The sequence below is a fragment of the Medicago truncatula genome, chromosome 7 (assembly GCF_003473485.1).
Source record: "Medicago truncatula cultivar Jemalong A17 chromosome 7, MtrunA17r5.0-ANR, whole genome shotgun sequence".
In the NCBI taxonomy this organism is placed as follows: Eukaryota; Viridiplantae; Streptophyta; class Magnoliopsida; order Fabales; family Fabaceae; genus Medicago; species Medicago truncatula.
This window is the reverse complement of record NC_053048.1, coordinates 53,397,377-53,416,678: the sequence shown is the minus strand read 5'-3', so window position 1 is coordinate 53,416,678 and position 19,302 is coordinate 53,397,377. Positions and strand designations below refer to the sequence as shown.

The 19,302-nt window shown below is 30.9% G+C and overlaps 2 protein-coding genes, 1 non-coding gene and 1 pseudogene across 3 annotated transcripts; 1 reads left to right on the top strand and 3 right to left on the bottom strand.

The window, feature by feature from the left end:
* The first annotated feature begins 405 nt into the window (after positions 1–405).
* Positions 406–926, top strand: LOC11432809 (uncharacterized; annotated as a pseudogene).
* Positions 927–1,026: 100 nt separating this feature from the next.
* On the bottom strand, positions 1,027–5,688 carry LOC11433300 (heparan-alpha-glucosaminide N-acetyltransferase). The gene is made up of 13 exons (XM_003626166.4): positions 5,311–5,688; positions 4,038–4,175; positions 3,818–3,899; positions 3,623–3,699; positions 3,410–3,528; positions 3,213–3,330; positions 2,969–3,085; positions 2,764–2,855; positions 2,278–2,344; positions 2,119–2,200; positions 1,917–2,008; positions 1,684–1,827; positions 1,027–1,350 (listed from the first exon to the last, which is right to left on the bottom strand). The coding sequence occupies exons 1-13, from the start codon at positions 5,437–5,439 to the stop codon at positions 1,204–1,206; spliced, it is 1,404 nt and encodes a 467-aa protein (XP_003626214.2). The 5' UTR covers positions 5,440–5,688; the 3' UTR covers positions 1,027–1,203.
* Positions 5,689–6,117: 429 nt separating this feature from the next.
* LOC11429768 (uncharacterized) lies at positions 6,118–11,444 on the bottom strand (the record flags this gene model as incomplete). Its single annotated transcript, XM_024771111.1, has 7 exons — positions 6,118–6,513; positions 6,629–6,722; positions 6,831–6,944; positions 7,033–7,194; positions 7,404–7,416; positions 7,504–7,562; positions 11,424–11,444. Coding segments are annotated over 7 exons (627 nt in total), but the record flags the coding sequence as incomplete, so codon positions are not given.
* On the bottom strand, positions 7,681–7,832 carry LOC112416882 (small nucleolar RNA snoR127). The gene has a single exon (XR_003007395.1). It is a non-coding gene; the product is annotated as a small nucleolar RNA snoR127 (small nucleolar RNA).
* Positions 11,445–19,302: the final 7,858 nt, after the last annotated feature.

Here is a 19,302-nt window from a genome sequence, read left to right as displayed (position 1 = left end):
AAATGTGGTGGCATGTGTAAAAAATGAAGTATTAGAGGAAGTTGATAGCTTATTTTGTCTCAATTAACAATTGTTAGGGTTATAAATAGACATAAACTAGTAAAATTTGCCCAAATAAAATAACTAAAACTGTTATTTTAAAAGAAATAGTACAATCTTTAATTTCATTGAGCAGTTTTTTTAACATTATTGTTTTAGCCACACTAAAAAATTAATCCTGCATCCGGCCCTGGTCCGGAGTTAAAAATGATCATCATTATCATTTAGGATATTCTCTCTATGGAATTACAGTGCTCGCCAAGATTGATCCTATTTGGGGTAGGAAGTATAAGTCTCAAAGCTTATTCACTCATGGAAGATATTATGAACTTGAGCATACGACCAAACTTGATATATACGCAATGATTTGATCTTTATAAGTTACATTCTTCTTGGGCTGGGGCTAACTGAATTCACTGATGGAAGAAATCAAAAGAGTACTAGTGAAACTTTGAATGCATACTATTCTGCAGCTTTGATCAGTATTGCATATGACGATGCAGAACTCGTAGCAACTGCTTCGACACTTACACCATTTGGAAATTCTTGCTGCTAAAATGTGGTGGCATGTGAAAGGAAAAGTGAATATGTATGATAAAGTGTTCAGTGAAGAGAATAAGGTAATTGGTATACTTTGGTCTAACAAAAGAGACAGTGGTCTATGGTTTGGTCCAGCTAAGTGGAAGGAACGTAGCCTTGGGATTCAGCTCTTACCATTGTTTCCTATTTCTGAAGTCTTGTTTTGTGATGTTACCTATGTGGAGTGGACATTACCTGCTTTAAAATGGTGTTGGGAGAAGTTTGTATATGCCTTAAGGGAAATTTATGATAACAAAGGTGCACTGAAAAAAATAAGAAAGTTAAAGGGTTTTGATGATGGAATTTAGTGGCTGAAGAAAATAAACCTTCAATACTGCAGCATCGGTGGTTCCATTTGAATTGAACGTTTCCCTTAAAAAAATCAGATTTGATTAAGCGTGGTGTATATTAAAAATGATTCGGTTATTACCAACACATAATTACATTAATACAATGTAAAATAACATATTACAAAATGAATAACGTCAATAGATATAACATGATTACATATTAATCAAATTGAAATTCAGCAACAAGGATATTCAATAAATGAAAATCACCTTGCACATTCATTAATTTTTAAATTCAAAGCTTCCAATATATGCCCAATTGGTGCAAAATGCCTGCTATGACAGCCCAGAATAGGATCTCGGCGAAGATCACATACAGTAGAATGCCTGCACTCCTTGAATGCCAAACTCTAATGAAGACATGCTCTTGGATCCAATAGGTCTGTTGACAAACAAATTAAACATGGATAGTGTGTTAGGAGTCATTTATATTACATGTCATTAAATTCAAACAATGATAATAACAGCAAAAATCATCTAAGAATAATAATTATGATTGAGTATCCAGATAGTAGCATCTGTTGATCAAGGAACTTGAAAAGTAGTAATTATATATACCATGGAAAAAAATGTATTTTAAAGATTTTAATTTAAATTATATGGAACAGTATAAGATATAAATTTCAAATTGTTTTATGGTGCTAAATGGTAATAAGGATACTGAGCAAGAGTTCAGGAACCAAAGTATACAGAAAATCAGTTAAGATGAATGTACCAATGTATTACGAGGGTCGTCATAATACCACCCGTTAATGAATCCTGCAAAGATTCCCTCAGCTGCCATGACATAGACAAGCATGGCGTTCATACCGATCCATTTAAAAGGGATGAACAATAATTTCAGTCCCCAAATATCAACCTGAATCACAGAGTTCCAATTTTATATCAACCGAAATGACAAATGTGAAAAACAACCATGCGGATAAAATAATTTTTACAGAGATATACCATTACATAGAAGGCTGAAAAAACTAATGCCGCAGCACCAGATGTTACGCAAACATAGCTCAGTGTGTACAACTGTTTATTCAGAGGAATGACTGTAGTAAATGGAAGAAAGAAAAGGGGAAGGGAACATAATCAGAATAAATTAGGATAAATGTCTGGTTACATAGTAAGTTCCAACCAACATTGAGGTAAGATTTTGTACCGTGAGAGAAGTGAAGAATAAATCCTAAAGTAAGGAGAGCTAAGCCAAGGAGAATCCATTGCTTTAATCTAGAAAGATGATCCTAAATTCAAAAAGTGAAGTAGTGAGCATAAGTTAAGGAGATTTCAAACACTGATTACTTTGAGTCATGAGTTTTACCTGCAAGTGTATGAGTACATGTCCATAATGCAATCCGATGATCGTTGATAGAATAGCAGATATTGAGCTGCAGTTGCATATGATATTAATCGAAGAAAATTTAAAATACCACCTAAAAAATAAGAATTTGAAATTTGTTCCTCACTCTATAAGATGTTAATCTCAAATTGATCCTTAAAAAAATTTCAATTCATGCAAGTTGGTTTGCATTTTCTTTCAAAATTTACATATTTCTCCCTATATTTTTGAACAAAAGAAGACTTAACATGAGAGTCCTCGACTCTTTTTCTTGGTAACAATGTAATAAACATTTTCAATGATTGGATCACATAAAATCACAGCATCTACCGTGAAGCAAACAAAGTTAGGTAATTAAGAACTAATTGAAATCTAGAAAATTGGGTCTGTAATTGAATGTTTGAGATTTCTGCTAACTCAAAAAAAGACAACAAAACTACTAAGAAGATTTGGAGACCATATACAGACCTTAAAATTCCTTCTGGTTCAAAAGGAGCATAACACCACGCAGGAGCAGTTTTTTTAAAAGGCCCTTCATATGGGGGTTTCACGGTACAAGCCTGCAGGACTTACATAAAAGGCAGTAAGTGTTTGAAATTACCACACACCATAAAAAAGTGATTCACTCAAATTTTGTAGTAGAACAAATAATGTAGGAGAAATAGCAACACACTTCAGATCTCCTCGAAGCTGGCTTCTTATACACATGATTAATTCCAAGCACCTCTCTGTCAATATATCCCACAGCATTGCAAGGAGGGTCAAGTTTCCCTCTGACACCACAGGTCACCTAAAATTGACCGAGCAAACAAATTAGTGAGAGTTGAAAAAAGAGGTGGGAAAATCCCACTTAATGTTTAAATATCCGTAGACAAAGAAGAAGAAAAAAAAAAGAGAGACGGGAACCCGAAGCTTACGGTGAAAGTGGTGCCATTATATATGCTGTCTGGATTATGGACAGTGAATTGCCAATCTGGAACATGTATTCCATACAGTAAAGGCATGTAAACAACGAGTATACATGCCGCTACCAGCCTGAAATTTTAATAGATTGAATGCTCAAAAAAGCAGATCATATTGGAAATCAACCAAAAACATGCAATTACAAACTAACCAATGCCAATAGTACAACGTGAAGATTGAGAGGTTTGTGGGTTCTGGATCATCTCTATCTTGTCTACTTCTTGAAATTATCTCCACCAGTGCCACAACCAAATATGCAAGAGCAATTCTCTAGGAGTATAAACACAAAATTTCTTTGTTTTAAGGATGTTATATTGAAAATCTTCCCTGCTAAAATAAGCACAAAAAAAGGGATTGAAATTACCTGAAGAATGCCACACCACCGTATGTGTTTCATGTCAACTCCGTAAGATAGATGGTCAGGAGCATGTGAGTAACCACCTTCATCATTATTATAGCTCAATTTAACAGAATAACTTGCACAAAGACCAGTATTAATGATTGTTAGAATATAAAATAATATCTCATAATAACTTCTCTTTACGTTAGAAAAACTAACCTTGTAAGAGCAGACCCCAGAAGAGGAGTTTGAGTGTTCTTACTATCACCTTTTTAACAGCTAGAAGTTTATTCGGTATTTTCTGGATATCAAATAGAAAACAACCAAATAAAGGACTGGTTTTAAGCTTTAACCAAAAAAGAAAGAAAAAAATAAACAGAGAATGCAAGTACTTAACAAATGCAATCTTAGCCACCGTATTTTCTCATTCACAACTAACCTTGAGAGAAAGTGGGATGGCCATGCCCACAATGAACAAAAAGAAAGGCATGACAAAATCAGCGAGATTGCAGCCATTCCATGGTGCATGACCAATCGCTGGCCATTCTCCTCCAGCATCATCAACCAAGATCATAAGCTGCAAAGTATGTTTACAAGTCCTAAAGAAGTCAAATGATGTTTTGTAGGTGGTTTAAAAATAATTTTTTTTATAAACGACATACGAGTTGGTTTAATTTCCTTTAACTAACACAATTAAAACAGCTATCTGGCATGATTGTTGATCACTTGATCTAAACTAATCATGCACACAAATTCAAGCTGATACCAGCTTTTTTATACCTGTTTGGCTCGGTACTTTACAGCCACAAACACTGTCAAATCTCCATCCTTAGATTCAATTCGTTGTCCAAATCAAAAGTTGTAAAGTTTTCTAAGCTTTTTCACTTGGTAAATGCAATTTTGTAGGGTGGGGAATATAATTTGGTCTTGAGCTTTTATTTTCTCATATGCTTACTATCAAAGCTTCTTAATAGAACATATTATTTCCGACTTGATGAGATTTGTTTTCATACACCGACAATACCACAAAAAAGTAAGAATGATCCTTACTCCTTAGTACTCGGAGAAGGTTTGAACCATTCACGATTAATTTCTCAGTAGCGGGTCATAATTATCAAACAAGAAATCTACAATTTTGAAGATTTTGCAAGTGTTTAGTATGTAATCTTCAGCCATTACAAGTACAAAAGACCCAATTGCTATATGATATGGTTTCTCGGTTAAGCATACATGATAGTACATACCACAATCGCCATTTAGCACTTTGTGAACACAAATATAGCGGCATGCAATATCATTAATATTGTCAACTAAAAACTAAGATAGAAATTTTATCAATATATTCTCAAATTCTAATTTTCAAAATATAAATAAATATTGAGAGACTGCAGGTGCTATATATGTAATATTAAACTGATTATATTTATATGATAAGCACTTATCGTATAAGCACTCAATTAAGGTGTTTATCCAAATGATTTAACAACTAGATTTGTTAAGTTAATATATTCTATAGAAACCATGCATAAATAAATACAACAAAAATGAAAAGAGTGAGTAGTGATTCCAGGTTTTCAGCTCATTTGTGTTGTTATACAGTCTCAACATTTGGAACATACAGGTAGGTACTAATCACTAATGTACTATATATTGTAGTAAACAAAAGAAGCAAGTTTGTGAAATTTGCAGAGGATTAAGAGAGGAAGATGTACCGCAACAGTAAGACCACGGAAGATATCAAGCGACGCTACACGCTTGACCTTTTTAGGCAGCTCTTTTGCAGAAACCGGCTCCACCTCCGAAACAACATGGACGCTGTGCTCACCTATGATTTCCTCCATACTGTCTTTTTTACTCTTTACTTATTATTCCCTAACCTCAACTTGATAGGAGTGAACACAAGTGTGAGTTCAAGAGTTACTTATAATATACAAACGAGTCCATCTTGTTCTTTTCTCCCCAAAATAACATTCTGATAATCTGATTCATTGGATATTTTAATGATAAAATCATTAGACAAATCAACGGGGTTGTGTGTTGATAATATATCTCCAAAATAAACAATAGATATCGATAACATGTTTCGAAGTTTTTTATCTATGAAAAAAAACTACTAAGTAGCTGTCATAGAAAAATGATATCTTGCACACGAATCTTGTCCACATGCTATAGAAAGGACAAAAATATTAAACTGCGTAATGGATGCTAGTTTGATAGAGACACATGAACGATTAGGATGTACACATATCCCATTGAGAAGAACAGTTATTTTAACTGTGTAAAAATACTTTATCTAGCTTAATATGTAAAAAATTACTGTATCTAGCTTAATAGTATGTAAACAATTACTTATAGCTTAATATGAGCTAGTCATTTATTTTAAAAAAAAAATTAAGTCAATTTTAAAGTTGAAGTTCTGGATTTTATCATAATTAAGTTGTAGCTTCTTAATATATTTGAGGTCATTTGTGTATTGAAATGTTTGTGACACGCTGTCGTTTTAATCATATACACCCAACTGAACACATCAAAACTCTTGTCCTTTCATTATTGTTAAAGTAACAGCATAAAGTTGCAATTATCATAAACAAAAATAGACTAGTAGTTCTGTTACATTATAACTGATGGAACAAGATAGAAAACTTGAAAAGTAAGTTATCAGAAGGTGAATTCCAAAATTCTATTTTCAATGACATGTAGTGTGCCTCAGCATTTGGATAGACAATGTACAATATCTTCCAGAGAAGCTTGTCAAGAAGTTTTTGAAACACGATCTGGTTGTAGCACTTGATTCTTTGGTAGCAAATACAATGGTAGAAAGGAAGGAACAACAAATGCAATTCCGAGACACAGAATTGCTAGTGCCACTACCCACCAAGCTTTGTAGGGTATGCCTAACAGTAGTTCATCACACACTGTTGGATCAACAGAAGAATAATAGAACAAGGAAAAATATTAGCGATGAAGCATGAGAAGCAAGCAACAATTACTAAATTTAACATTATTAATATATATTATGCATAATATTACCTATATTAAAAATAATGAATTGCCTCTCTGGTACATTCTGTTTTGCAGGAAACCCCTCTGGCTCCACAGCTACTAATACTAAATGAGCTTCATCCTGAATTAAGTCAAGGTTGTAGGAATAAAGCATAATAAAGTTAAGCCAGATACACACTATTCGGGAAATTTTGTAGCAAGAGTGTAAAACTTCATGCTAACATTGCACCTGATTGCTATCGGTCTTAAAAATTAGCTTTTCAGTGTTGAGCAATCTCCTGTTATTGTTCCGCACCACGTCTGATTTGTCTCTCTTCAATTGTAAGGAAAAGCTAGCAGGTATCTGGTATTTTTTGTAGGGCATATGTTAGTTTCTAGAGGAAAGATCTCCTGCAAAGAACTCAAAGAAGACATACTATACATATACATACAGATGCCGGATATGATATCTTCACTTCATACCACATATGAGGCTTTAGACCTTGTAATTGATAAAAGCAGGAGCCACCTCGTAATGGTAGAGTTTCTCTCCACAGCTCTTCTCCAACTTTCAAAATTTTGTCCTCGACCCTATAGTAATTATCAGTTGACCACTATAATAATCAAGTCAATAACAAAATTTTCTGATTAGTAGGTCCAAACTCCAAATCATTAAGATGAAGACATGATTGAGATGTTTTTATGCACTCACATATTTCCAAAGCAAAGGGTTGGACCCTTCATGATGGTGAGGAGAATGTAAAGCAGAATAATCATATTGAAAAGGTATAAAATGGATTGATAATGAAGACGTTGCCCTAACCTTCAACTCAAACCTGCATAAGTTCATCTATTTCAGTAACAGTGAACCATTTCAAATTGGATATAATTTAATATAGCAAGAGACTTGTTATGAACTACACCAGTGATGGAACACAGAATCTAGAGTAGAGGAATGAACAAGAGAATAGAGAGAAAAGGGCTGCATGTGAACCAAAAATGCTATCAGACATAAAATGAAGAAATTAGACTAAAACAGAACTTTTCAAGTAACTGAATAATGGTAACTTCTCTTCCTTTCTATATAGAGAGAAAAGGGTTCTGGTCAGGAAAAAGAAACCAATCTCTTTGTTGATCATCAGAGAAATGCGCTTCAACATGAGGGTCATCAACATGATCCAAGCAGATCGATCATGCCGGTTGCCTTATGGAGCACATTAATGTCTGATTTGGCTAATTCACATCATTCCAGAGCCAAATAGGAAAGGGAGCAAGGGTGTAGATCTAATTTACTCTTAGTTCAAAATGGTTACAGATTATTAGAGAATTAAATAAAGATTCACCATTCATTTAGACCTTCACTAGAAAAACTGTCTGCTGCTGCTAAATAAACATAGAGTTGGATCCAAGGCGAGAACGAAAAAGAGAAAGGGAGCTGCTTCTTCTCCGACGCGCAATGCCTTTAGCGGAGGCGGTGGCGGATCCAGACACGAAAAGTGACTTTGTAAGCACGATTGTAAAAGGAACCACAATGCAAAAAGAAAGAAAAAAAACAGAATTTTGAACCACTAAGCAATTTTGAACGATTTTCCAACATAAAAGCATTTGTGAAGAGGACGGATCCAGTGACAGTGTGAAGAGAAGACGAGAGCGAGGTGAAACAAGAGAGGAGAAGAGAGATGTAGTTTCTATGTTTATGGATCTGTGAAAGAAAGAAGAGAGAAGAAAATACTAAAAAGGAATATGTGTATGGACTTTCTCACTGTTTCTGATGGCCGACGACCAACTCCGCCTGCGTTTTCCGGCGAGTAGAGTTCAGTGCTGCAACTCCAGCTTGTTTCAGATACAGGGCCAAACAGCAGCGCCTGCGATTTCTTTTCTTTTATATTGACACAGCTGCTTATCTGCTGTTTTTAGGGTTTTAAATTTTTATTTTTATATTTTGAAGAATTACTGATCCTCAAACAAAAAAAGTGTTGAAAATTGCTAGTAAAATGTCTAGAGGTGTTCATTTTTGTCTTTAGTGAATTAGTGAAGGATGATGTGTCTTTTCATACAGTTTCTTTTTTATATTAACTCTTGGTATTTATGGGAAGAATTGTTATTTCACTAAGAAATCAACTTCAGATTCCTAAAAAATTTGCAGTTTATTAACCACTTTAATGACGAGTTATGATACATAGACATCCTTAGGTGGCAACACACCCTTTAACACCCACACAAAAATCTGACACGTGGCCACATGGACCCCGCACAAGCACATCTCTTCCTAATGTATGGGGTGTACAAGGGTGTATGGGAATAAATGGTGTCTATGTAACATTTTCCTAAACTCAATTATTTAGTTAAAATTTAAAAGGTGTAAGTGATTTGACATGCTCCTATCTCCGAGGGACGTAACCATTCCCTTGAGTGTTGTTAGGGGTGGGAACAGGCCAGGCCGTCCGACAGGGGCCTACTGTCTAGTCTATTTAAAGTCTAGCTCGGCCCAGCTAGTTTATTAACAAGGTCAGACTCAAGCTTTTTATTAGGCCTGTTTAGTTAAATAGGCTAGGCTAAGGCTTACACAAAAGCCTATTAAGCCCGTCAGGGCGGCCTATTAAGATTTTTATATATAATATATCTTCCATTATTGATATTGTTGAAGTTTCTTCCTCATAAACTTATGATTGGTTATTTAGTAGCAGGTATATTAGTGTGATTAGACCTTCTCAATAATTAGTAGCAAACATATTTGTGTGCTTTAGACCTTCATAAGTTTTGGCCTATTTAGTATTAGGCTTACATGTGTTGTTAGGCCTTAGTGTAAAATAGGCTTCTAAATAGGCTTTCAGACTTCATCAGACCTTTAAAAAGGCCAGGTCAGACCTCGAAAATAAGCCTATGACAGGTAATAGGCCAGGCTCAGCCGTATAATTTTTGAAGTAGGTCAGGCTTAGGCCTTACAAAGCTCAGCTCAGCCTAGCCTATTTCCACCCCTAAGTGTTGTGTCACCCTGTCTTTCGATTGATACATAATTAAATAGGCTTTTCACGAAAGCTACATGTGTGAGAATGATATTAGTCAGTGAAGGCTAATATAGAGTTCTCCATTTGGACAAAAACATTAAAAAGCAAACATTTAATTCATATAAGTGCATTGTCAAATGCAAAGGATGTTTATCGTATGAATCAAATATAACTAATTGGTCATTAAAACTGTTTGAATTTTATCATAATCACGTTTTTTTTTTGTAAATCGGGTATCTTCCGCGCGCGAAACTGCCAAGACTAATCTCTCGAGCATTGTGTGACCCAAATAGGCGGCAAGCTCTCCCTACGAGTTTTAACGATGTTGTATGCCCAAGACTGGATTCGAACCCAGGATCTTGCTTAAGCTAGAAGAGACCCGCGTCATCTCATCTAAGAGCTCTTGGGTTATCATAACCACGTTTAAGGTCACACAAATGGTTGATTGTAATGTATTGGTATTGTAAAGCTTTTTAATTCATATGTATAGTCAATGTACAAGATAATCTCTCTTAATATAAGAGAAGATGTTGTGGAAATCCTATTAATGCCCCAACCTGGTTAATTGACAAATCACCAAAGGGTAAAATCTGTCTTTAACTTACTTTATTCAAACAAATTACCACAATTAACTAAGATGATGTCATGTAACTACAAATAACTAATAGTTTAGTTCATTTGCTCTTCATAAAGTCATTTCCATTTGATGCCAACTAAATAAATCCGATTTTGGTTGACACGGAAAACGAAAAAAGTTTTCTTTTGTACAAAAAAGATACTCCCTCCGTCCCAAATTGTATGTCACTTTAGAAAAAATATTTGTCCCAAATTGTATGTCGCTTTACAATACCAATGAAAAATTAATGTTACTTTTTCTATTATATCCTTAACTATTTATTACTCTCTCTTCTTTCAATTCCTTCATTTATCTTTTCCATATCATTTATTGAGAACAATTTTGTAAAACAATTCATAATATCTTTTTCCCACACAATATTAATTACATTTCTTAATATGTGTGAAATGCCTAAAACGTCATACAATTTGGGACGGAGGGAGTATAATCTAATGTCAGATCTACAATCAATTGGTGGCAAATTTTCAATTTCAAATTTCAAATACTCCTATATTGTCATTCACTACTCTTTCATAATTTAATACTCTCTCATTCACTCTCTTTCAAAAAAAAAAATCTCTCTCTCATTCTCTCAACTGTCTCTCCTCTCTCATTTTCCTTTTCCTCTTCTCTCTTTGACAACAAGAAGAACACGGCAGGTATAAGAATTCATTTTCCTAATATCATTAATTATTTCATTTGTTGTTGACCTTCATATCATGTATATTTAACAAAAACAGTCCTAACACAATTTTATAATTATATCAACAACAAAAAAGCAAATATACAAAATATATTCATTTGTAAATATAAAAAAACTATGTTTTTAGTTAAACCACAACAAGTGAAGTAATAGCATAAAGTGAATTTTTTTTTAGAAAGAAATGAATATTATTTGAGTCATATTACAAGAAAATCTAAGTGAAATTTTTGTTAAATCATAACAAGTAATAACAGAAAGTGAATATTGAAAGTGAAAAAAAAAATTCTTTTGATTTGCAAATAAAATTTTTATTCATCTGTAAAAAAAATAAAAAAATCTGTTCTATCAAAGATTCATTGAAAAAACAGACTTTTTTATCAGTAGCATCGGAACTAAAAAAGATTCATCTACAAAAAAAAATTTACATCTCTAGAAATAAAACAAAATCACATCCAATTTCATATTTGTATTGTTGTTGTTGCATGTAATGGAAACAAAATATGTAAAGAACTTGACCTTGATGAAGACAACAGCCCAGGTTTAAGTGTTTGTGTAAAAATTCTGACCCAGATCGGGATGAAAACACGTAAGCTCTTTCCCGGCGCGGTGGTTGCAAGCTCCGGCGTGGTGGTCACCGGCGAAGGTTGTCCATTCCTGATATTTTTAAATGGGTTTTGTAGAGAAGATGGAGGGGACTCTTTTTATGGTGATGGATTTTCAAAAGCTTGTACGTGGATGTCAAGATCTAGCCGAAAAGATGGTCGTAGGGAAATTTAAAATCATCTTTGACTTGAAATAAATTTGATAGAGTATAATTACAGATGAAAAGGAGAGGATGAAGATGGTGGAGCAATGTAACGACCGCCGGGGACACACTGAAGGAGGGAGGAGGCGGCGGCTAGGGTTTGTTTGAGAATGAGAGAGTTTTCCAGATTTCTTTGGTGAAGATAGAGAAAATTAACTTTGAAATAAATATGGTGTGTGTGGAATAAAGTTAAATGACAAAAAATAAAATAAAAAGAAAATTATAAAAAAATACTCTAGGTTTGTACGAGATAGAAAGGGGTAAAGGGGTATAGACTTTTTTTATTGCAAAATTAGTGTAACATAATAAAAATAAAAATAAATAAATTCTTTAAAAAAATATATAAAAAATAATAATAATAATTTCATTATCAAATAATAAAAAAATAGTAGTAGTTTATTTAACCTCTAAAAATATAATTTAATAAATGTTATTTTACACACAAACACACACACACATATATATATATAACAACGTGTTTTTTTACAAGATCTAAAGACGTGTTGTTACATTAATTAATGAATATTAAAATTTAATTTTTTTTATATTCATAAAAACATAAGGTAAATATATTTCATTGTTACATAAAAATAACGGTAAAACATTGATTATTTGATACGTACAACATACCAAAGAGAGTAGTAGAAAAAGAGTGATGTGTATAGATTTGAAGTGAGGCAGTAATAGACGATGTATAAATAGTTTAAGAGACAAGTTTTAAAAAAGATTGACAAAATATATTATACAAGGGTTAACTCATCACTTCAGAATTTTAAAATAATTGTTGTAAACGAGACAAGTTGTCACTTCGCAAAATTTTTAAAAAATTATTATAAACAAGACATGCTGATATAAATTTTAAAATAAGTACTGACAATATTTTGGTGGTGGTCGGAGTTTGAACCCCGGACCTTGGATATATTATGCATTATCCAAATCAATTGAACTAAGCTCACGATGACATAAGTATTGAACATATGATTTGTCATCACTGATATATATAAAATAATTATTATACACGAGACAAGAGATACACTGATATATATTATTAAACATTATTCTCCTTCCTTCAAAAAAAAATTATTCTCCTTTTTTTTTTTCAAACCATAACGTAAGTGAAAAACTAACTTAAAAAAATAATAGAATTATACATAGCATTTGTTATCATTGAGTACAAATTCAAAATAATTATAACACAAATAGACAAGTTTTAGCCGATATATATATATATATTATAAAATATTTATTATACATGAAACAAGTTGTTATTGTTAACTTAAAAAAAAACTTTAATAATTATTATTATGGCGAAATTGTCACTGATACAAATCTACTAACATCTACTTCTTCTAACAATATCTAAAAAACGAAGTCCAGCAAAATAAATAAATTAGTCTACAGTTATCAGTGGAAATTAGTTATACATGACCATTATCTATAATTAATTTAAAAAAAAAATTAGAACATAATAAACAAGTTGTCGCTCATATAAATTTCAAAATAATTATTAACCATATGACATGTCATCACTTATATATATATATTTTTTTTGAAGAAAATCACTTATATATATTATAAAATATTTTTTTGAGGGATTATATTGTAAAATATTTATTATGCACGAAATAAGTTGTCATTGTTAACTTTAAAAATTATTATTATACATGGGCGAAGTCGTCACCAATATCTACTTTTTTTTAGGGGGACCGATACAAATTTACTAACATATACTTCTACTAACAATATATATATAAAATCGAAGTCCTTCAAAATTTCATAATCGTCCTTATTAAAATTCACTATCTTCTTAATTTCATGTGTTAAATTTAAAAGATTTATTATACACGAAACAAGTTGTCACTGTTAACTTTAAAAATTATTATTATACACGAGCGAAGTCGTTACTGATACAAATCTACTAACATCTACTTCTACTAATAATTATTTTTATACACGGATGAAGTAATCAGTGATACAAATCTACTAACATCTACTTCTTCTAACAACAATAACAATATATAAAAATCAAAGTCCACCAAAATTTCATAATAATCCTTATTAAAACTCATTATCTTCTTAATTTAATGTGCATAATTGCATTTTTCAAAGTTTAATTTATTTAAAAAAAAAAAAACTAATTACGGACAACGATCATCACAAGTGTAACTAATTTCCGCTAATAACTATGTAATTTATTTATTTATTTTGATGGACTTCGATTTTTATATATATCTCTCTTAATATAAGAAGAGAAGATGTTGTGGAAAATATATTTATGCCCTACAATGGTTGATTGCCACGTCGTAACAATGGGGTAAAACATGTCATAAATTTATTTTATTGAACTAAATTACCTCAAGTAACTTTAATGATGTCATGTAACTAATAAAAAGTACCGGTTTAAGTGATGACATTAGTAACTATGATGATATCATGCAAGTTGAACAAAGTCTTTAGTTTAGTTACTTTTGAATCTAAAATTTATCTTTTCTAACTGATGATGTCATCTAACTATTATTATTACTTTATGGTTTCAAACTTTTACACATTTTTCTCCAAATGACTTGACGAAATCTAACTGCCTTTCTCGTTCCCATAGTTCCATTACTTTTAAAAATTTCCCATTTTTCAATGAAAAAAAAAATGTCATTCATGACTTACATCATGTCATATCACATATTTCAAATTTCAAAACTCCCCCCTAAATTTTAAAACACAAAGATTTTGAAACCATATATTCAAAGTCACTTTCACTCATATTTGTCATTCTCAACTTCTTTCTCCCAAACTACAAATGTCAGTACCTTTTCTTCTTTTCAAACTTTCTAATCTCCAGCTACTATTTTAATTTTATTTTGCAGGAAACTTGAAAGCTGTTCATTTTACAACTAAACAAGTAGTTGAAAGTCCTGCAAAATAAAAAAAAAATTATCAGAGATCCACAAGGGTATTTGATGTATAAAATTTACTCTCTTCATTATCTAATATGTACCTCTTTTTTGTTTTTCTTATCTTCATTATTTGTCTTGATCTTCAACTATCTCTTCAGCAAACTACAAACAAAGAAAGGAGACACAAGTAAGTAATTTACTCTTTTCATAATCTATCATGTACCTCTTTGTTCAAAAAAATAAAATAAAATATGTACTTCTTCTTTGTTCTTCTGATCTTCATTATTTGTATTTATCTTTAACTACATATTTTGATCTAGATATGTTTTTGCATAAAGTTGAATAGAGTTTTTGTCCTTCAGCAAACTACAAACAAAGTAAGGAGACAACAGTGAGGAAATGAAAAGACAAATTAGTTAATTTAGTACATATTGTATAAATTTTTGCTGAAAATGATGAATTAGTGTCTTGTATGTTGCTAATAAAATTGAAAACTATTACATTTTGCAGGAAAGTTGAATGGTTTCTTATCACTTTAACAAACTACAAAGAAAGATATGCTTAAATACAAGATAAAGGAAAACCGTGAAGAGTTTGATCCGTATATTTTTTGTGTGATTAAATATTGTTTTGAAGAAATGAAGATAAATACATAAGAAAAAAGTTTAGTTGTAATCCGTATACATAATTTTGTTTAAGGAAGTGGCGTCTATGACTGTAATTATCTACTAATTATATTTATTGTACAAAAAACACTATTAGTTTTTAAGAACACTTCATAAAAAAAAAAATTATGGTTAATGAGGAACACGGTGTTTAGTTTAGTTACCATTATATATTAAATGTCTGGTTCATATGTTTATTCCACCGAAATGGTAACTTTTTGGCTTGAAAAAAGAAATATCGTATATAATTTGTTTTTAGATCCAAAAAAATTATTTATGTTATTTAAAGAAATTAATAAATTTTTCTCAGAACTAGAAACAAACAAATGATTTTTCAAACCATACAACTTAAAATAAATTGAGAAAGATGTATCTGTAAAAATACAAAACTATGTGGCTTGACGGATAAAAAATGGTTTAAATTATCAACAAAGTACAATTTCATTATATATATATATATATATATATATATATATATATATATATATATATATATATATAACAACTCGAACAAATAGACAGTTGAGAGAATATCTGAAATTGTAGATTAAAACTAAAATATTTGGAGAAATTTAAACATTTCAAAAATAAATGATTGATCTACAGTTTCAATACTTGTGAAACTTATTTATTAAAAAAATCTCAAATCCAAACCAAATCTGATACATATAGTCACTTATGGTGTTGTTTTTGTTGTTGCATGCATAAAGTTGAGAAGAAATTACACAAATCTGATACTTATCTTTTAGTGTCTCTTATGTTGTTTTTGTTTTTGTTGTTGCATGTATGAAGTTTGAGAAAAAATTGCACTGTAGTAGATGCAGAAGAAGAAGTATTGTGCATATATTTAGGTGCTATAGTGACAATTTCAGTTAATAGGCAGTCAAAAACATGATATGAACTCTAAAGCATCCTGAAACATTTGAGTTTTGTACTGAGTGATGGGGTCAAACGTGGTAAAAATTTACAAAAAAACAACGAAAGTGTTAGATAACACATATCTCAAAATTACTAATTTTCAAGATTTCTTCTTTTGCAAATATAATTTGATAGAAACATAGAGGAGAAAGAGAGCTTCAATGGTATGCATTTCGTTTGGAAAAAGAAGGCTGGTCAGAGTGGTTAGTCGCCAGAAATTGGGTGGCAGCGACTAGGGTTTCTAATGCGGGTGGAGAACACTTGAATGAGAGAGAGAGAGAGAGAGAGAGAGAGAGAGAGAGAGAGAGAGAGAGAGAGAATGAGAAGCTGAAATGAATATTTGGTTTATGATTTTCTTTGTTTTAGTGTTATAATTTGGGCTATTGGCTATTAATGGACCGAAATTTAAAGAAGCTCGTCCTATTTTCTTTTAACTCATTTAAAAACAAAACTTTTTTATCTCAATATTTTTTTTTGAAAGTTCCTTTTAAAATTTTGACAAAAAAATAAATAAAAATTCCCTTTCAAATATATGGTATACGGGGGAGAGAGAGAAGCCGTTATCTTCTCTTTCAAAATTAATACCACTCAATTAATTTTTATTATATATTTAACTATTTAAAAATATTAAAATTATAAAAATAATATATTTAACTATTTAAATTTCAAAATTATTTTTCTAAAAAAATAATAATATTAAAACTATGGTTATACATGCGACTATTCACCAATATTTTTGCTCATGTTAGTTATTGATAAAAAAATTAAAACTATGGTCATACATGTGACTATTCACCAATAATATAATTTTAAAATGATTATTATACATTGGACAAGTCGTCAGTCTCACAAATTTTTAAAACAAATATTATACATAGAAGAAGTTGTCATTGTTGAAAATTTAAAATAATTATTATATAATGGACAATTCGTCACAAATAAAAATATAGAAATAATTATCATCACCGTTAAACACATACACGGGATTGTATTGATTAAATGTCCAAAATAAATACTAAGCTACATATTATAAAATAATTATTATACATGAGTCAGGTTGTTTTTGATAAAATAAAATAAAATAGTTATAACACAAAAGACAAATCGACGTTGATATAAATTTTAAAATCTTTATTTCACACTTGATAAGTGTTCAATGTTCAAATTTAATAATTATTTGACACAGGTCAAATCGACACTGATAAATTTTTTAGCATAATTGTTATAGACGATATATGTTTTTTTTTAAGGATTATAGACAATGTCACTGTTGAAAATTTAAAAATCTATTATTATACACATGAGATGTTGTCAATAACATAAAATGAAAATAATTATAACGTACAATACAAGTCAACAATTATATAAATTTTAAACTAACTATTCTATATAGGACAAGTCGTTAGGGATACAAATTTTTAAATAAATATTATACATAGGTAGAATTGTCCTTGATAAAAATTAAAAATAATTATTATGCACAATACAAGTCGTAATATATATAGTCAAAATGTCATTGATATGTGAGACGTGTGAGGATTTCGGAAAGTGAATAATAGAAAGAGAGTGATAATGTGTATAGAGTTGAAGTGTGGTAGTAGTGCGTGTGGTGTGGCGGAAATTTTAAAAACTATCATAAAAAGAAATTTACAATTAATTAATAAATATACAGAATAAGTTGTCGTTGACTAACTAACTTTTATACACATAACCAGTTGTTATTTATAAAAGACTGGTCTTGCTAAAACGTTCATGCTATTTATAATATCACCTCACTTCAAATCTATAATGATATTGAACCCTCATAAACTAATATGCACGGGATAAATGAACATTGACTAAACTTTCAGAAAATAAAATAAAATACACGGGATAAATTATCATTGACTAAACTAACCTTGATTTACACAATAAGTTGTCCTTTATAAAAACTGTTCATGCTAAAACATTTAAACTATTTATAACATCATCATCTCAATTCAATTCTCCAACGATATTGAACACTTATCAACTAAAATGCACAGGATAAACAGAGATTGAATAAAATTTCGTAGAAAACTGAAATGCATCAGATAAGTGGTCATTGACTAAAATTTCAAAAGTAACATAAATGCACGAGAGAAGTTGTCGCTAACTAAACTAACTTTGATAAACAATATTTAGAAAAAATTGGTTTTGCTAAAATGTTCCTGTTGTTTATGATGTCACCTCACTTCAATTCTATAATGATATTGAACCCTCATAAACTAAAATGCACGGGAGAAACGAACATTTACTAAACTTTCAGAAAGAAAAAAAAATACACGGGATAAATTATCATTGACTAAGCTAACCTTTATTTACACGACAAGTTGTCCTGTATAAAAATTGTTCCTGTTAAAACGTTTAAACTATTTATAACATCATCACCTCAATTCAATTCTACAACGATATTGAACACTTATCAACTTAAATGCACAGGATAAACAGAGATTGAATAAAATTTTGTAGATAACTGAAATGCATCGGATAAGTGGTCATTGACTAAAATTTCAAAAGTAACATAAATGCACGAGATAAGCTGTCGCTAACTAAACAAACCATGATAAACGATATTTATAAAAAATTGGTCTTGCTAAAATGTTCCTGTTGTTTATAATGTCACCTCACTTCGATTCTATAATGATATTGACCCCTCATAAACTAAAATGCACGGGATAAATGAACATTGACTAAACTTTGAGAAAAATAAAATAAAATACACGGGATAAATTATCAATGACTAAACTAACCTTGATTTACACAATAAGTTGTCCTTTATAAAAATTGTTCCTGCTAAAACATTTAAACTATTTATAACATCATCACCTCAATTCAATTCTACAACGATATTGAACACTTATCAACTAAAATGCTCAGGATAAACATAGATTGAATAAAATTTCGTAGATAACTGAAATGCATCGGATAAGTGGTCATTGACTAAAATTTCAAAAGTAACATAAATGCACGAGACAAGTTGTCGCTAACTAAACTAACTTTGATAAACGATATTTATAAAAAATTGGTTTTGCTAAAATGTTTCATGTCACCTCGCTTCAATTCTATAATGATATTGAACCCTGATAAATTAAAAT